Source organism: Phoenix dactylifera, chromosome 15 (assembly GCF_051530095.1).
Source record: "Phoenix dactylifera cultivar Ajwa chromosome 15, Ajwa_hap1_PhDact_Kaust_v1.1, whole genome shotgun sequence".
Lineage (NCBI taxonomy): Eukaryota > Viridiplantae > Streptophyta > Magnoliopsida > Arecales > Arecaceae > Phoenix > Phoenix dactylifera.
The window spans coordinates 8602635-8622679 of record NC_143204.1 but is presented as its reverse complement, the minus strand read 5'-3'; the positions used below and the strand labels follow the sequence as shown (position 1 = coordinate 8622679).

At 39.3% G+C, this 20045-nt stretch overlaps 1 protein-coding gene across 15 annotated transcripts in view; it reads left to right on the top strand.

The window, feature by feature from the left end:
• EMB2738 (GTP-binding family protein) overlaps positions 1–19175 on the top strand; it is a 62053-nt gene extending 42878 nt beyond the window's left edge. For 7 of the 15 annotated variants that reach the window (XR_015973695.2, XR_015973700.2, XR_015973701.2 and 4 more), the window contains 3 exons: positions 391–655; positions 10430–10592; positions 18942–19175. Coding sequence is in view for 3 of the 15 variants with exons in the window: in XM_039118843.3 (XP_038974771.1) it covers positions 10430–10592; positions 18942–19006 (228 nt within the window). In the remaining 12 variants the exon portion in view is untranslated. Of the gene's footprint in view, positions 1–390; positions 656–10429; positions 10593–18941 lie in introns of those variants that run through there. The other 8 variants (XR_015973699.2, XR_015973704.2, XM_039118843.3 and 5 more) reach the window with 3 other exon arrangements.
• Positions 19176–20045: the final 870 nt, after the last annotated feature.

The following is a 20045-nucleotide window of genomic DNA, read 5'->3' as shown; positions in this document are numbered from 1 at the left end:
GCTAGACTAGTAGCAAAGGGCTATAATCAAGAAGAAGGTATAGATTTTGATGAAACCTTTGCTCCTGTAGCTAGACTTGAGGCAATCAGACTATTACTAGCATTTGCATGCTCTAAGGATTTCAAATTATTTCAAATGAATGTAAAAAGTGTATTTCTAAATGGGTATATTAATGAGGAGGTGTATGTAGAACAATCTCCTGGTTTTGAAAATCATCAATACCCTAATCATGTGTATAAATTGAACAAAGCACTTTATGGTTTGAAACAAGCACCTAGAGCATGGTATGAAAGACTTAGCAAATTTCTACTAGATCATGAGTTCTCTAGGGAAAATGTAGATACAACACTGTTTTTGAAGAAGAAAAACAAAGATATGTTATTAGTGCAGATTTATGTTGATGATATTATTTTCGGTGCTACTGACAATCGCCCCTGCGAAGAATTTGCTGACTTGATGCAAAGTGAGTTTGAAATGAGCATGATGGGAGAGCTGAACTATTTCCTCGGGCTTCAAATCAAACAATCAAAAGAAGGAATCTTCATCAATCAAGCTAAATACATCAAGGAGATGCTTAAGAAGTTTGATATGGAGGGAAATAAGTCAATCAGCACACCCATGAGCTCATCATGCAAACTAGACCAAGATGAATCAGGTAAATCTGTAGATCAAAAGCTGTATAGAGGTATGATAGGATCTTTATTGTATCTCACTGCAAGTAGACCTGATATTATGTTTAGTGTATGCATGTGTGCTAGATATCAGTCTAATCCTAAGGAATCTCATCTTATTGCAGTAAAGAGAATCTTTAAATATCTAATAGGAACAAAAAATATAGGTTTATGGTATTCTAAAGAATCTAGTCTGAATTTAATAGGATACACAGATTCAGATTTTGTTGGTTGTAAACTTGATAGAAAAAGCACCAGCGGGTCATGTCAATTCCTAGGAGAAAATTTAATTTCATGGTTTAGCAAGAAACAAAACTCGGTTGCATTATCTACTGCTGAAGCTGATTATGTAGCTGCCGGGAGTTGTTGTGCTCAAATCATGTGGATTAAACAACAACTTGAAGACTATGGCATTAAACAAGACAAAATTTCCATTAATTGTGATAATACAAGTGCCATTAATCTCACTAAAAATTCAATTCAGCATTCAAGAACTAAAAATATTGAGATAAGACATCACTTCATAAGAGATAATGTACTGAATGGTGATGTGACACTTCAATTTGTTTGTACTGATGATCAATTAGCTGATATCTTCACAAAATCCTTGAGTGAAGAGAGATTTAGTATGCTTAGGAGAGGATTAGGAGTGATTGATCCATCCTAGTGATGTTCTCTTCTTGTTCATGGATTTTGATGATTAGATTGTGTTAAAAATAGAGTTTCTCATCTATGATCATCATATCAGATCATAACTTAGTGAGTGTCCCTTGATTGGTACGAAAATAGCATAATTTTTAGGTGCGTGCCAGAGTTCGAGTTGACTCAGATACGTTTCAGAGTCGGCTCATAACGGGGAGTCGACTCGCACATTGACGGGAGTCGACTCGAGGTCGATGGCAGCATAGGGGGAGTCGACTCGCGCATATTTTGGAGTCGACTCGAGGTCGAGTCGATTCGCAACTTACTGGAGTCGACTCGCGGTCGGGATCCGAGTTTTTAACCCTAATCCAAGCGTTTAATCAACACTTCTATTCATCGCCTCCACTGTTCACAAAACCCTAGAGCCGTCTCCTACATCGTCTCCGACCCCAGTTAAAGTTTTTCCCGTCGACCTTCTTCCGTCCATTAGGGTTTTACCCCATCCCTAGGTCAACCATGCCCCGTAAATCGGTTGTCCCAAGCCGGAAGAGACCCCAACCCGCGAGCGGCACCGAGCGACGGTCCAAAGCTCGGAACGATCCCGTGAGGCCATAACCTCCGGCTCGTTCCCCGCCGAGGCCGGTTCCCTCGCGTCCGTGCGCCGGGAAGGCGGTCTCCACCGGGAGATACGTCAACTTCGACTATCTCTCCCGGGAGGGCTTCACCATAGGAGATAGGTTGAGGGCCCAGGGACTCGAGTTCTTTTGTTCCCTAGATCTTCCCACATACCCAGGTCTAGTTAGGGAGTTCTATGGAACAGTACATAGAGGAAATGGTGGGATAGAGGGGACCGTAGCGGGTGTTCCACTATTTATTTCGGAGGATATCATTGCTCAAATCCTCCATCTTCCCCAAGTAGGGGTATCTCCTACTCATCCTGAGGATAGGACTGAGGCCCTTACGGCCATTTTAGGGAGTCCACCCCAGTCCCCACTCGATGAGGTGTCCGCTAGTTCACTGTCAGTTGAAATGCGGCTCCTCTTGAGTATCATCTCTAGGACCCTTTTTCCTAAGACCGGCCGCTTTGATTTTGTATCTGAGAGGGACCTAGCCCTTATGTTCTACATCCTTCAGGATACTCCAATTAACTTCTCCAAACTCATTTACAGATACCTATGTGAGCCACTAGACAGACCTAGGCTCACCCTTCCTTATGGGATGCTATACACTCTTATCTTTAGGGAGTCTGAGATCCCCATTCCTGAGGGGGAACCCTCTCGCGCACTGCGATGGACAGATCGCATGGGTGAGGGAACCCTACACAGGATGGGATTTCATAAGGTAGAGGGAACCTGGGTCAGGAAACCATCCTCCTCCACACCTACCACTAGACGCTCCCCCAGTCCTGATCCAGATTCAGACTTTCCTACCTTTCCCTCCACCTCAGCACCCTCCACCTCAGCCGGACCCTCCTCCTCAGCTCCACTCACTCAGCCGATGGAGGTCCGGATTTCTCCTGAGCAGCTCCGGGAGTTGCGGCAGGAGATTGTACGAGATCTTCGGGACGATCTTCTGAGAGAGCTCCGAGGTCCAGCCACTGCCCCATCTTCTGCATTGGTTCCCTCCCTATCAGCCGTGACCGAGATGACGGCCCATGTGAGGGAAGAAATCTACAATGTCAGAAGTCTGATCCAAGCCCAGTTCTCCAATATGAGTGATGTCACAAGCAACACAAGGAAGATGCGAGATGACATCAAACATGACATGGGCACCCTGAACCAGGGGGCCGAGCGTCTGGCGAACGTGTTGATCGCCAAGCTGGACACACTCCAGGAGAGTGTGACTGAGCTCTCCTCGATTCACAGCAGGGCTACTTCGGCGATCATTACACAGCTAGGGCACGTCACAGATGGGGTCTCCCTACTCATGGAACAATCTAGACTGCCCAAGGGAGCCACATCCTCCTCCAAGAAGCGCTAGCTTACTTATTGTATTTTGACATGTATTTATTGCTTTCCTCTTTGTATTCACAAATGTACTCACTTATACATCAATACAAGGAGTAGACCATTTTCTTCAGAAATGTGCAAATTGATCTCTAAATTGCTTGTGCGATGTGCTTTCTTCCTTTTTGGTATGATGACAAAAAGGGGGAGAAATATATTGAATAGACATGTAAAGAGAATTAATGAAAATCAATAAAAAGAAAACTTTTAAAACACACAATAATTTGTTCTTAGTGGATTCGATACCTCGAGGCTCATTATCTCTCTGTTGGGGCTCCTAATGGAGTAATCTCCAGAATCTATTCAAGGGATATTCGGAGATTAGTTGAATCATACTTAAGAACAAATTGACAGATTTTTTCTTTAAAAAAAAAACAAAAATTTAAGTTCAAAAGCTTCAATGCACTAAAAGAAAATTCTGAGATTCAAAACAAAGTTGAATGCACGTGTTGAGGGGGAGAATCTGAATTTTTAAGAAAGCAAAATTATTAAATATATATAAGCCAAACAATTGATTGCATGATATGAAGGCTTATATAATTCCAAATGAAAGGGGGAGCCTTAACGTCGAAATTTATTGTTTCACACCTTTCAAGACTGGATAAATTAAAACTAACTAGACACTTGAATTCATTTTCAAATTTTACTATAATTCTCCTTGTTTGTTGAGCAATTCACTTTACATATACTCAATGTTTTGTCATCATCAAAAAGGGGGAGATTGTGGAGTGATTGATTATAACCCTATTTGATTTTGATGAGCTCAAAGCATTTGAGTATATCTTTTGCTTACTAATGAATTCAATCTAGTGTTTCAGTGAAAATCTTGTAAATTTATGGTTAAGTGTCTCTAGATTTGGTTCAAGACATTTTGGATAAGTTAAGAAGTCAACTTGAACCAAAGTCTGAGACTCGAGTCGACTCCGGGATTTTACGAGTCGACTCCAAGCGTATCGGAAGCATTGGCACAGGCGCGAGTCGACTCCGGAACATTAAGAGTCGACTCCGACTGAGAACAGACAGACGAACAGAAAGACCCAACTCACAACCTGTCAGCGAGTCGACTCCTGAAGAGCGCGAGTCGACTCCAGAGTAGTATGAGACGACTCCAGGGAGTTACAGACAGAAAGACAGAGAAGTCATTTTGGACCCTGAGAGCCGAGTCGACTCCTGAGGAACGCGAGTCGACTCCGATGGTTGGCAGGTCGACTTCAAAGGAAGCGAGAGTCGACTCTCAGTGTTATACAAGGCAAAAGTCAGAGAGCAACTTTCGGGCACTGAGAGCCGAGTCGACTCCCGCAAAGCCCGAGTCGACTCCGAGACAAAGCGACCCCAAAAAGACAGAAGACAGTATGGTTGTCTCTGAGACGCGAGTCGACTCCAAGACAGTTCGAGTCGACTCCAAGGCAGCGCTACTCCAAAAAGACAGAAGACTGTTTTTCGGATACTGAGAGCCGAGTCGACTCCGGAGCAGTTCGAGTCGACTCCAAGACTGCACGAGCCAAAAGACAGAAGATCGGGAGTTCGGGCTCTGAGCGCCGAGTCGACTCCCAGAATTTCCGAGTCGACTCGAGTAAGTGAAGTTGAAGAATATCTCTATGAATTCCTTTGAATGAGCCGACTCCAAAAGTGCAAGGTCAGCTCCAGATTTTGGCGAGTCGACTCCGGGTTAAGTCGAGTCGACTCCCAGTCGAGAAGACCACTTTAATTCAAATCCGGAACAGTTGCCGAGCCGACTCCAGAAAAGCATGAGTCGACTCCTGCTACAGCCGAGTCGACTCCAGATCGCGCGAGTCGACTCCGATCCCAACGGACACATTGTCAGGATGTGCAGAATGTGCAGAACGGCTAGTAAAGTGTGTCTAACGGCTAGTTTCCGGGAGGAATGGCTTAAATAGCCACAGAGAACTGTAGCAAGGCAGAGAAGTAACATTCCTTTCAAAGAAAACATAATAACTTCATCTGCCAAAGGGATTTCAGCGGAAAAGAAGGAAGAGAGCCATTAACTCCATTCAACCAACTCTTCCCAGCATTAAAGAAGTCTCCTTCTGCCTTCAAGTCTTCAAGACATTCAAGAGGAGACCCAAAGTTCGAGAAGCCCTCCACTACATCATCATAAACTTGTTTGAGGGCTCTTAACTTTTCTATTATTCATATTGCTGAATATCTGCTTATTTAGAAGCTGTATTTTTCTCTTTGTTCTTTCTATCCATTTGGTCCTTACTTGATTCAATCAGGGGATTGAATCAAGGGTGTAAAGGTTTGTTGGTGAGCCTAGGTTGAAACCAACGTGTAAGGGTTCGATTGTGATCCCGGGAAAACAATCGGGTGGTTCTAGTCGGTGAGCCTGGAAAAACCGACCGAGTTCGTTGTGACCTCGTAAAACAACAAGTTAGGTTGTGAGCTTGTAAAACAACCGGCTGTAATCCGAGGGGTTATAGTGAATTCCCAAGTGAGGCTTGGGGAGTGGACGTAGGAGCAAGGGTTAGCTCCGAACCACTATAAAATCTTTGTGTTTGTGATTGCCTTGTCATCTCTTACTTTCATTTCATTCACTGCACATAGCATCTAATTAATTAACTTGCAAAAAGTATTAATTAGTTATCCACAGACATTTTAATTGCGATAATTATTTTAAAACCCAATTCACCCCCCCCTCTTGGGTTGTCTATCTGGGCAACACTTATGGAAGAAAGTCTTCGTATCACAATATGCCAAGAAGTTGATAATTCTTCGCTTGGTAGGACCAGTTTAACCATTACACATCATCTTCCGTCCATATGTGCGCTACTTGCTCTTGTATGAGGTAATGCACTTTTCTATCTCTTTCTTATTATTGTCAAGAAGCTCACCGTAGATGTCTTTCAGTCCTAGAGGATCTACATCGGGATCGACAGTCTGTATGGAGAAAATGGTAGACCTATAGTACGTATTGTCTGTCACATTCGTTGGGACGTGACTAAAGTAAAACCATGATCCAATAGCTCATACATATCCTTCTTCTTATCCTTCTTCAGCATTGTATCAACCCTTTGTTGCTTCGAATCCTTGGTGGAAAAGGCGTGTGGATCTAAATCAGGGATGGTGACCCTAAGTGCAATCTTTCTGGATGACTTTTTTTTGCTACCAAAAGTTTCCAGCATAGATGCAATATGGCCACCGCATCTGCTGACGGCCTCTCTGACTGAGAAGATCCTCCTGAACTCTGGATCTGTCTTACTGCTCGCAGAACCGGTGCTGACTCGTAGTATGAGAGCCCAAATCGAGCTGTGTCTAGCCACCTCATCCTACTGCCATCGATCATCCAGGCTCGTCTGAATAGCAGCTTGGATCCGTGCCTCCTCGTCATCTAGAGCGGACGCCTTTGACTTTCTACAATGATAGAAAGGTGGCTCTGTCGCTCGACGGTCCACCTCTGCCTTTTTGGCAACCTTCTTCTTCATTGCTTTGAAATTAGTGAAGTACTTATTCATCAACTGTCGAACCTTCTATGGGTATTTTTGGCATAGATACGTCGGATAATCATCAGCTAAGTGTTGCTTCAACCTAGTTAAGCCTCCTTTGAACTCTGTGTTGCACCAGTTGCACTTTTAGTAGTGCCAATCCGAGAGTAGTTGCCTATGATCCCAACTAATATCACGCTCTGGTTCTTTTTTTTTTTTGATGGTTTCATTTCTGCAGATTGATCAAGTACGTCAGTTTATTAATTATTTAAAAATATTAAAATTTTATAACGATGAAAATAATATTTTTACCTAAGAAAATATATTTGATTTTTTTAATACATAATACTAGTTTTTCATATTTATTTATTTATATATTTTTAATAATTTTTTAAACTAAAAAATATGTTTAAATACCATAAATTCAGAAAAAAATTATTTTTTACTTTAGGAAATACTTCTCAAATATGTATTACATACTACTAATTTTTCATTTTTTGGGTATTTATTATATATTTTTAATTATTTTTCAAATTAAAAACTAATTTTTAAATATAAATATTTTAAAAATTGATTTCAGCTCAGATCCATGTAGAACTCAATAATAGATGCTGCATATATTTTTTTAAGCTCGTGGGCACGCATCAAAGGCTATTTGTTTCTCATTTTTTTCAATTTAGGTCTAGGCCATTATGTGCATAGCATAATCGCATCAAAACTTGAATTAATGGATACCAAATTTTGCTGGAGAGTATCTTTCATGCCCCTAAATTCGTTTCTGATTTTACAGTTTTTCTAATTTTATTTTTTTATAGATTTTTATTTTTTAATCCAAAAATATTTTTTTAATTTTTAAAAATTATGTATAATTAAAAAATTAAAAAAATTATCTCATCGTGTGGATCATCTCTAGATTTACAATATATCATAAAATCAAGCCCATATTGAAAATTTTAGCATGATCTTTTCTTATTTTGCAAATTTCGAACTAATTTTTGGACCCTCCAAAAAGTAGAGTGAATGAAATAGAAAAGAGTAAGTACATCTTATTTAGACTTCGACCTTCCTTCAATCGCGCTGAATCAGTGTGATTTTACAAATTGGGAGAAGGGGGAGCCGTTAGAGTGTAAGTGTTAGAGAAATAATGTTGGAAAGGTCTTGGGCCTTCCCAACCTCATCTTTTAACAAAAGAAGGAAAGGAGGGGGCTCGGTTCCAAATCGGGCTGATTCAGTGCGAGCCGGATGGTTCGCACTAAGTTCGAACGAAATTGGTTGGTTCCGAACGTTTCGGCCGGTTCGCAACGCGTTTGATCGGTTCGGTTCGGTTTGGTTCGGGGCCGAACCTGATTTTATTAGGCGAACCGACCCGGTCCCTAACCGGGTGGGCTCGGTACGGACCAAACCGGGCGGTTCGGTCCGGCTAAGCCGACCTTCGATCTTTCGCTTTTTCTCTTTTATAATTTTTATATGTATTATATATTCTCTATCTGTCTTATTCCAATAGCTGGTCCGAACTCGAATAGTACATCATTTGCATCAAATAGTACACATGCGTGGATCTACATGTACTTATATGAAGACTTTGTGGACATGAGAATTTATATAGTTAGATATATTCCCACAACCTATCTATTAGGTACTTGTCTGGATTCTTGATTCATATTTCCATGCAACACCTCCTTTGTATTGATCATACGAGGGTCTATCGTCATTCTTCACCATTAGATTTGACTGCCCCAATAAGCTCTCGTATGACTGTACCTTTCATGGAGAACTATTGAGAAATGGTTTTTTAGACTTCTCTATTTCTCCTTGTTGCTTCCATTTGTACCTGAGGATCTCTTTTCTTGCTATCTCGATGCCAACCCTGCTTATTTCCCTTTTCAACCTATTGATTTACCCGGTTGAGTCTTTAGTCATCCTTGGATTTTGTAGAATTCTGATGTTTATTGTATTTCTTCCTTCCTCTCTTAATATACATGAGTTGTTTGAGAGCTTTCAATATCTAGCTAGGTTTGCCATTTGGTTGGTATCGGTGCACACTAACCAGACCGTACCGTACCATACTGATACTGAACTAGTATGCGGTATGGGGAGCATACCGATGTTTGGTACGCCGAACGGCCCCCTATAGCCGGCGTATTGATACTATAATAAAATGGTACTAGTACGGGGTTCGATACCAAGATGACGAACCTATTGTCAAGTGTTGTTGTAATGCATATTTTGCATTCTCTTGTAATGCATATTTTGCATTCTCTTGTGCCCAATTTTGCCCCATTTTGCTCTTATTGTAGCTATAATTTTTTTCCATGGATATGCCATGGTGAAGGGGCAACTGTTTGGTCTTGGTATCTGACAAGACTATTTTGATATCCATATTGAAGCTACTGTTGCCATAACTTTTCAGATAACTTTTTGATTTGCTAATATGATTTTTTATAGTATATTTCTTTGTTGGTATTGGATAAATTATATTGAAAGCTATGTTGTGATTGTGAACAAGACCAATAAAATCCATATTTTTTTCTGCTTTGTACACTTCTGATATAACCCTAAAGACTAACTTGTATTGAACACTCCATGAGAAGAAATAAGTGTGATGATCTATATATCGTTTTTTGGAAATTATTCTGATGTATTCAATTAGGTCTTAAGTTTACCATGAATCTTTGATGGACCTGCTCTCACGATAACTTGTTTGTCCAGTGAACTTGTCATATTAAGTAAGACCTTTGAATGAGTTAACAACCTAATAGAATCACAGACTAACAGTTTAAGTCTGAAACTTTTAAGTGAGCTAATGATGTAGCTCCTCTATCATTATATTTATATTTAGTGAGATAGAGATCTGCGACCACTTCTGATCCTCATCAATGGGACTGGCATCAACTCTTATATGATGCTACTTTGTCCAAATAAGCATGCATAATCTTAAAGAATGGCTTTGTTGGCGAATAGAGTAGAAGATAAAGGGTGGCCCGGTGCATGAAGCTCCTGCCATTGCGGGGTTTGGGGAGGGTTAGATGTATATAGTTTTAATCCTGCATGCAGAGAGGTTCTTTCTATGTTTTGAACCCATGACCTCCAGGGGAGCAATCTTATCGTTGCACCAAGGCTCGCTCTCAATTAATAGAGTAGAAGATAAATAAATTAATACATCATCATGATGGCATTGGAAAATATATAGAACAATGGCATATCAAAATTTTTGAAGATTTACAATCTACACCAATATATTATGACGACTATTAAGGCACATTTTTATCTTCTTGTTTTTTATAGTCCTCAAAGCTTGATGGAAACCCCACTCTATTTTGATTCATAGAAACATCGAATTTCACAATTTGTCACTTCAATGGTTTCATGCTATAGGCATGCCTTTGGCTTCCATCTTGTCATAGATTATTAAAGATAAGATAAATTAATAGAATATCATATCCTCCTTGTTGATCATTATTTTATCTTTTGTCAACAACTGATACTGCAAAATTTCATTTTGTATAAATATCAAACCAAAATCTTGAACTCATTGCACCATTTGATGCTTTTTGGCATTATTCATCAAAAAATTTGTTTGACCATATTAAATGCATATATTCTTTCTTTTCCCTAAAAGAAACTATGTAAGATTTCTTTGAAAGTGTACTTATGTTGACTATTGCAGGCTGCTATTCGCCCACCCACTTTTGTTTTCTTTGTCAATGACGCAAAGCTTTTCCCTGAGACGTATCGACGCTACATGAAAAAACAGCTACGGTCTGATGCAGGTTTTCCAGGTACACCTATGCGTCTTCTATGGCGTAGCAGAAGAAGAGCAGATAATGAAGGTGGGACTTCTAATGATAATTTTAAGCTTATTCTATTTTAATCCTTTTATGTGTTAAGTGTTTGACCAACTGGTATTGATTTATGACATACAAATGAAGAGTATATTAGTAAAAGATATAGTGTGTATTTATACAGATCATGGAAGCAAAAATGATCCAAAAGAGTTAAAACAGCTATAGCAATACAAGTGTGCACACCTTTAAGACTTGAGTTTGCAAGACAAAAGGGAATCCCAAATGTAACCCTATCCTGCACATGTCGAACATTTAATAAGGAAGCACAGAAAAGACTCGAGGTGCAGCACAGTAATTAAAAAAATGTCAAAAACCCAAAGTTTTTACACTCATCTTCTGGACTTCTGATGTGATTTCTGTTTGATATTCTATGGTTCTTGCACCAACAATGACATGGTTAATATTCTGTCCATTTTCAAATTATACGCCATATTGAAGATCATTATTAGAGTCTACAAGCATATGATAATGCATTATAATATGATAGGATATCACTTCAATGGTCCCATAGAGAAGTGCTGTAGGCTCTGAGTAATGTAAATGGGATGGTCCCATGCCTAGTGGAGGGTGCCATTATGGACCTATGAACAGAATTTTAATTCAAGGTTTACTATAACAGTTGTTATAACAGTTGCAGACCCTTATGTTATACATGTATGTAATGGGTGATGGCTCTAGTACTATGAAATAACAACCATCACTTGACCTTGTACAGTTCATCTAATCAATACAATTTTCTTTTTAAAAAAATATCAACTGAAAATATTATCTTATTGTCAAGACTTACATGATCAAGTAACATTTCATTCTTAATTTCCATAACACTACTGGTTAGTAATGGTTGTTAAAAGAGAAATTATGTTATTCCAGAAAATGCAATCAGGGACTGGACTAGGCAATAAACGGCCATTATTTCCATTCAAATAGTAAATAGCAGATTCAAAGGTGAACAGTTATGATAAGATAATGACATCGCCAAAACCTTGTTTTCAATGGAATGGAGATTAACAACATAATTTTTTCATATTCCATGTTGGCAAAGCATCATTCTGTTACAACAAATCTATTTTGAACTCCGAACACCATGATGAATTATGGATTCTTCCAGGATTGACAATACTGCTATGTATATTAAGACAAAGAATTGTTCTTCCTTTTTAACCAAAAAGAGGATGGCTAGCTGGTAGACAAATAGATTTCTTACTGCATTAAAAATATGATACCAGACTATTCAAAAATACCAACCATTTCCTTCCAAACCTTCTGCACTGAGTTTTGGCTGTAACATTTTGAAAGATCAGCCAGGTCACTTGAAGATTTTAAAGTTGCTAACCATTTTACTATTTGCAAATTGAATATAAAATATTTATATATTCATGATTTTATTTGAAAAATGTAAAGAGTACTTGTTCTACATTTACACTTCTATGATGGAAAAGGCAAATCATTGTTGCTGCTCAGCATCAAGGGACTTCTGTAATTTGATATAGCAACTAATGTGGTGCTGATTAAAAACTATTAGAAAATAATATTGCTAGCAACAAAATCTCAAAAGTTAAGTAGACTGAGGTGGTAGAATTTATCGAAGGAAAAATTATTTAGGCACCCCCTCAACTTAGAGCTAGTTTCATACCGAATTTAAAAAATTTCAAAGTAGTCCCTAAAGTTAGTTAAGTAGTTCAATATGATCCCGCCATTCATCTTCCTTTACCCGAGCTTAAGGGATTCCATCATGTGATAGTCATATGGGACTTTTAGGATTGAGATACCCTTATGAGGAGTGATTTAGATGGATAGAAGAGATGAAGAAGGATGGAGAGAAGGGACAAGGATAGCGGCAGGATTTAGACAGGAGGAGATGTTGGAAGAGGAGGTAGTGAGAATGGGTGGGACTCAGGACCGGGTTAGATGGAGAGAAGGGATGAGGATGGCAATAGGGTTTAGAGAGGAGGAGAAGATGGTGGGAGTGGGTGACACTCGACACTAGGTTAGATGGAGAGGGATGAGGACGATGGCGGAATTTGAGAGGAGGATATGTTGGAAGAGGAGGTGGTGGGACTGGATAAGACTTGGTGGAGCATAGGACCAAGTTAGATGGAGACGTGGACAATAGCATGTTTAGAGAGGAGGACATGTTGGAAGAAGAGGAGATGGTGGGAGTGGATGGAGCTCGAGTGGAACCAGGTTAAATACAGAGGAGGGATAGAAAAGAGGGATGAAGATGGTGGCGGGGTTTAAAGAGGAGATGTTAGAAGAGGAGTTGGCGGAAGTGAGGAGGGATGATAAGAGGAGACAAGATTGCATTTTTTGATAAATAATCCATTCCAGTGAGGATAGTATTCTGATGGTGTTGGATTCTAGATAGGGTTTAGGACCACTAACTTCAAGGACTACTTTGAAATGTTTTAAACTATTAGTCTTGAGTTGAAGGTGTCTAACTAGTTTTTCCTTTATCAAATTTACTCATGTAAGAAACTATGAAATGGACCGAAATGAAATACATAACGGACTAGGTCCATGGCCCAGCCCACCACATGAACCGCTACAATTTGAGGTGATGCCCTCTTTAATCAGAAACAGGGCCATGTCCCTTTTTTCTTTTCCACTCTCTCTTGTCCCCATCTCCATACTCTTGAAGCCTTGGATCGACGTTCCACACCTCTTCTCAGATTATAGCTTAGCTATCGATGCTATGTGGAGCAAGGGAGCGTGTCTTCTTTGGGAAAAGGAGTTTCAACCTAGGGTTTTCTTTAACATCGAGGGCTTTGGATCTGATCCCACCATGCCACGTATAGAATAGCATTAGGACGACAAGGCTCCTCTGGTCTAGACTGCCAAGCTCCAAAATATAGAATAGGATTAGAACGGCAAGGCTCCTTTAGTCTAGGCTGCCAAGCTCCAAAATATGGAATAAGATTGGAATGGCAAGGCTCCTCTGGTCCAGGCTGCCAAGCTTCGAAAGGGCTGAGACAGAAGAGTTTGCAAGGAAGAGCAATGGCAGCACTGAGGTCAAGAGCCTCCATTACAAGGTGATCGAGAGTTATGCCTATAGGAAGCAGCAAGAGTACAGAGGAGAGTTGTGGATTTGGTACTATATATGCATTAAATGGTTGTTTGCTATACTTTTTTGCATTGGTAAGAGACACCGTTCCTTCTTATAGAGATCGGATAATGCATAACTTGTCATGGTTGCCATTCAAATTTGAGTGCTTGGCAGCAATATTTATGTGATTATTGATTTCATAGTAATTTGGATTGGATTCTTTTAATTCGTTCTTTATGCTAATTGCAATGCATGATGCAAAAGCCAATAGATAAATGCACAAACTATAACATGCCCACTAAAAGAGACACTCGAAATATATATATGTCTACAAGTTGAAGGATAGTAGCAAGCCATTCGATTATGGGAAATTGCCTACAAGATTGAGTGGACCACTTGACTCCTCGTGGGTCAGTGAAGTGATTGACCAAGGCCTGGTCATGCATGGAGTTACATTTATGATGGACTAGGCTTGGCTAGATTAGATCTTTGGTGCCACTAAATCATGACTGTATTCGGAGCTTGCCAGCAAATTTTTATGGATGTTTTACAATTTTGCTAAGACACAAAATAGGAGCCTTAACTTAGAGTTTGATTACTTTCCAACTAGGATGGTTTTCGTATGGATGGGTCACTCAGCTAATATATTCTTTTAGAAACCCTCTCCAGCTGCAGTTCCCTCTACTGCCTAAACACCTAATGATGATGCTTTGTACAATTAGGGGTGGCAAAATATGACCCGACCCGCCAACCCGACCCGTGTTCGACCCACCATAAACAGGTTTGGGTTTGGCTTAAACAGGTTCGGGTCGTAAACAGGTTGACCCGTTTAACCTGTTTATTAATTGGGTCGGATACAGATTTTAAATTCCTGACCCGTTTAACCCGTATAACCTGTTTAATTGTTGGGCTGATAAATAAGGGCCAGCCCAACTCCCTGTCTCGGCCCGTTTTCACCGCCTCGGCCCAACTCCCCGCTTCGGCCTGCATTCACCGCGAGGTCCACGGTCCACCGTCTACTTTCAGCCTTTCACCGCGAGGTTGATTGGATCGTAAAGGCGTCGCTAAGGCCGTAAGGCGTTGCTTCTCCTTAGGTTTAGCCATTTAGGGTTTGTCTTTGTGAGCGCCGCCCGAGCTCTATTCCCTCAGTCCCTCTCCCCTCTCCTAGTCTCCTCTCCTCCGGACCTCCGCCTCCGCCCTCTCCTCCCCCTTGCCGACTCCTTCCGCCTCCCCGTCGACGGCGACCGCGGCGGCTCGACGGGTTCCTGGGACGTCGCTTCCGCCTTCTTGGGGCTTTTCGTCGTCTCGCGACTTGCCGGCGGACAGTGACTGCTTTGTCTTCTCCACGACGACGGCCTCCGCCTCCCGCTCTATCCGTGCGTTCTCTCCCCTTCTCCGCTAGTAGTATAGTCATGCTATCTTTGATTTCCTTCCGCCATCTCTTTCTATCTCTGTTTCTTTGTCTTGAGGATCTTGGATCTCAAAGCGGCGGAGGACGTGAGCGTGCTCTATCTTTTCCTCAAAGCGGCGACTACTGCGGAGCAGCAGGTATGCCGGTGGAGGGAAATGGTTTGGTTTTTACTTCTTATGGTTTGATTCATGGCGAAAGCTAGGGCTTCCAGATTTTTCCCCCCATCCGAATCGAAGCCGTCGATGATTTTCGGAGAGAAAAATTTAGGGATGGCGCCTAGAATCCTAGATCAGAGATTTTGAGGGCTCCCGTTTTCATTTTCTTTTATTTTTTTCAATAAGAAAATTGTAATCAGTTAATTTCTCTCCTCCCCTTGTTGCTCTCCGTGTTTTCTTTTTTTTAATTTTTGGTTAAATTTTTTTTTAAAAAAAAATTTGCTCGACTGTGTTAATATTGGTGGATTTATCGTAAATTATGTTGGCACTGTTCATGGCTTATACGCTAACTATCTAATTTAAGTCCAATAGTTAAACGGGTCAGGTTGGGTTAAACGAGTCGGGTTGGGTTAAACGGGTTACCTGTTTATTAAACGGGTTAAACAGGTCGGGTCGGGTTACCCATTTAATAAACAGGTCAGGTTCAAGTTGGAATTTTCTGACCTGTTTAATAAACAGGTCGGGTTCAGGTTTATGATTTTTTGACCCGACTTACATCTGACCCGACCCGTTTATGTCCGACCCGACCCGATTGCCACCCCTATGTACAATAAGCTTGATTGTCTTTCTCAGTAATAAACATATGCAAAGGCCAAGTCACATTATAAGGTACAATGAGCCAACTGCCACTACATATATGTCTAGGGATGACCTTGAAATAAAAATATTCTCCATCTGGCTTGTTTTTATTCTTGAACTCGATTTGTGCTTTTCTTCTCATTTTATCACTATAGAATTTTATTCTAGAACCGTTATTAACCATGAAAGGGCTTTAGTGGCTATGTTTTGAAATTATCTATACTTGCTACGTATTAGAGGACATTGTGCTTGAGAAGGGCTTTCCTATTTGAACTTAGCATTCGGTAAGTAATCTTAACCTAGCTAGAATATTTGTATTATATATCTGTAAAATGCAAGGTCCGTCGAACCAGTATCGGCATCCATACTAGTTGGTAATCGAGTTGGTACGGTACCCAACACGGTACACAAAGGCATACCGGTACCGACACACGGTATGCAGAGGCGGAACCGACACGCCAATTTTTTTTTCCAGTGCTTTTTAGGTTTGATTTATTGGTAATCAATTTTTTTCAACTTTTTCAATAATTTTAATTATAATTTGATGTTTCTTAATATTTTCTGATATTTTTATGATCCCGATATAATCTGAATGATGCATCTTATTGTTTTTGAGCGATACAAAACATAAAATAATTAGTAAAATGTTGCATGCTATAAGAAGTAACATGAAATATCCTAAAATCAATTAGTGAGATACACAAAATAAAAGATACAATCAATTACTTATATTTAAAGTACAACATACATACCGATATTTAAAATCTCATCGAGTGACAATACCTCAGGTAGATATCATCATCAGGAGGCACATCAGCCCACCCCTCTAACCAAGCAGCGTTGTAGTCCTATAAGCTCATCCTATAGGCTAGCTCATATTGATCACATAATGTTAAAGTAAATTATACAATTTGTAATCTTTAAATTCATGATTCTAGTATTTACAGGCTCAAGGGCAATATGTATAATTAATTATAAAGAATCTTTCAAAGGACAATAATGATGTTAATGAATTTTTTTTATGTTTGATTGTTTTACTACAATTTAATTATCAAGCACCTAACCATAAATATCAATAGAATTAGAAACCAACTACATGAACTTATGTATGAACATGAAATAATATAATGAAGTACCATATAACGTCATACATTACATACATATTCATATAGGGATAGACAGATCAAATTTCTGCTTATTTGTATGCTTCTAGACTACATATCAAATGAAAGCATGGCATCACACCATCAAAATTGTTAAATTGTATTTTTTATTTCGAGGCATTTTATGCATTGCAGATCATGATATAGAGTTGGGATAGAATGCACTTTTGTGTATTTGGCCGCAAATACTTACCAATAGGATTCATTGACGAATATCTAAAAATTAAAATTGACACTACTGATCATCATCTATCGTGTATGAAATGCTTAGAGAGTAAAAATCATTTATTTTGGAGGTCTCTCGCTTGTCTCTCAAACACAAAATGAATCACAGCAATATAGCTAGTGAGCTAACTCTCTCTCTCTCTCTCTCTCTCTCTCTCTCTCTCTCTCTATATATATATATATATATATATATGTATGTATGTATGTATGTATGTATGTGTACATAGTGTGTATCTATATACATAAATATATGCATATATGTGTGTCTATATGTGTGTTGGACTATACACTTTATGTTTTTTCCTTAAAAGAAGAGTTGAAGATTCAGAATCAATGGTGGACAATAACCAAAATTTGTGTCTTGGTGCTCTCTATCCTAATCATCAAGTAGTTGTCAAAATGGATGGTTTTAATAGCATGATACTATGTTTTATCATGATCTAATCATAAAAGAGTTGTCAATTTAAATTTAAGATGTGTACATCATGATCCACAAAGTGGATTTTCAATTTGAGTCCTATGATGTATCTTCCCATACTAGTGCAATTAATACCATTCATTTTTATATTTATTTGGTGTATAATCAGAAACCACCAAAATATATGAATTTTGGTTCTTAGGATTCTTTTCTAGTGTAGATCATATTCAATGGCTTGGATCTTCATTTTCTGATGGCCTATGATTGATTTTAAAATCATTAAGTCCTTTTTCATGGAGTTAACATAAAGTTTGTGGTCCAAAAATGTTTAGTTAGTATTTTGCAAGTCTGAGCTTAAATCTTCTGAACTCACTACTTGAGGGGCTTGATCTGCATCAACTCCTTTTAATTCTAAGAAATATCGGAATACTTCTTACATGTTGCGCTTATGATCCACGAGTCAAAAATCTCCTCTTTTGGCTCAAAAATAAATAAATAAAAAGTTTGAAATCAATATTCTGGAGCCTATATTAAAAACCAAAATAATGCTTAAAAATATCTAGTTAATTTCAATCAGCTTCCGCAAGAAGTGCTCAAAACATTTGAGGGGTTGGTTTTAGCTTGGTTCCAATTGAAACTGAATTTGGTTCAGTTGGTTCTTTAAACATTGAATCAAGGGCTTACATCTTCAGAAAATATTTCCATTTTCCAAGATAACTGTGCTACGGTGTGGTGGAGGGTTTTCTGTTTCTGTTTGTTATCTTGGCATGCATGATCACTTGCGCTTGTGGGTGCTGTTAGCCGAATTAGTTTTCAAAAACGGATGACACAAGATTCTACAGTGGCATTTAAATGTACTGCATATGTTATTATTTTGGAAGTCGTACCTACTGACTGTGTCCTGTTATTACTTCTAAGAGGGAGATCAGTTCGCTGTGCCATCTAATGCCTTATTTATGTCATCCGATAGGACATTGAGTTTTCTATATGGGTTTTCTTTCAGGCATACCTTTCTTCTATATTTGTTTCTGCTATATATTGCATGCGAGGGCAGTTTATTCTACTTCTATTTTCCCATATTCGGACATGCCAACTGCAAGCTTCTGTAACAGCCTCATTGCCACCATAAAAGTGTATTAGAAAGCATTTGCATTGATAACTCACTTGAATAACTGCTAATTGTTTGAATGCACATGTTTGACCAATCATACATCTGAGACAACTTGTACCAACAATTTTCATCCCAAATTCTGACAATCCGACTTTTCTGATTATGCCAGGTAAGACTGCAGGCGTCAATGTGCAAGCTCCAGGAAGTGGTGGTAAATTGGCTTTGCCCACTTGATTTGACAGTACGTCTTCCAGTGTTAATTCCTGTTGGAGTGCTGTGGGCAGAGCTTGGAAACAATATTAGGGTGCCCTATTAACTCTCTGTTATCACAGAATTTTGTATATGATAATAGTTCCTGTAACTGAAGAAAATAATTTCAATAAAACTTCTTTCCCCCACTTTCTATGACATTGTAAGATGGATTATTTTGGGCCTTAAGTTCGAAGTTTCAAAATGGTGGATCATGATACTATATCTAGTCCTAATTTTGTAGAGAAATGAGAAAATTGTCACTCTTCTACCATTATTTTGGCAGATCAATGGTGTCAATAATCACCATTTTGAGAGGAAAAGGAATTTTAGTGAAGCATAAACCTAGAGGCATTGTTCTCTACTTACGAGTCGGATTTTGTTGTAATCACCGCTTTGATTTGTTTGGTGTACAAACTGTAATATGTTTCTACATAATAATAGGTATAGGATGGAGCCAAATCGGAAATCAGGGGTCTCCTTAAGCAGGGTGCAAGAGGTAATCTAAGTCTATTTTGAGTATTTGTACTGCAACCATGCTTGAAAACTTTTTTTTTATCTTTGGGCTAATATCATGTCCCTCTGCTTGATGCTGTGGCCTTGTCTAGGCTTCCAATTCAAAGGGTAATGGTATTGGCAACAATGAAATATGAAGGTCATGAATTTAGGCCGACAGTCGAACAATGCAACACTAACGGGCTGAGTTTGCGTCAGGTGGTATCAGTGCCAGATTTAATCTCCGTCACAACCTGTACTAGTTATATAGGAGTTTCTTATTGACTGTTATGGTGAGTCTCTTATTGATTGTTACAGTCTCTCTTGATTAGGAGTCAATCTGCGATGAGAGCATCAGAAGGGTTGAGTGGGAGAGATGTTATAGTTTAGAAACTCCCCCTAATATCACCTTTATGAATCAGCTCATGGCATTACTAATTTGGCTTTGTTTCTTTCCCTTTCCCGATCTCCTTTCGATGGAGTCTGGACCTCTATGCCCAAGCATCATGCCCATCGGCATGTGCCTCAT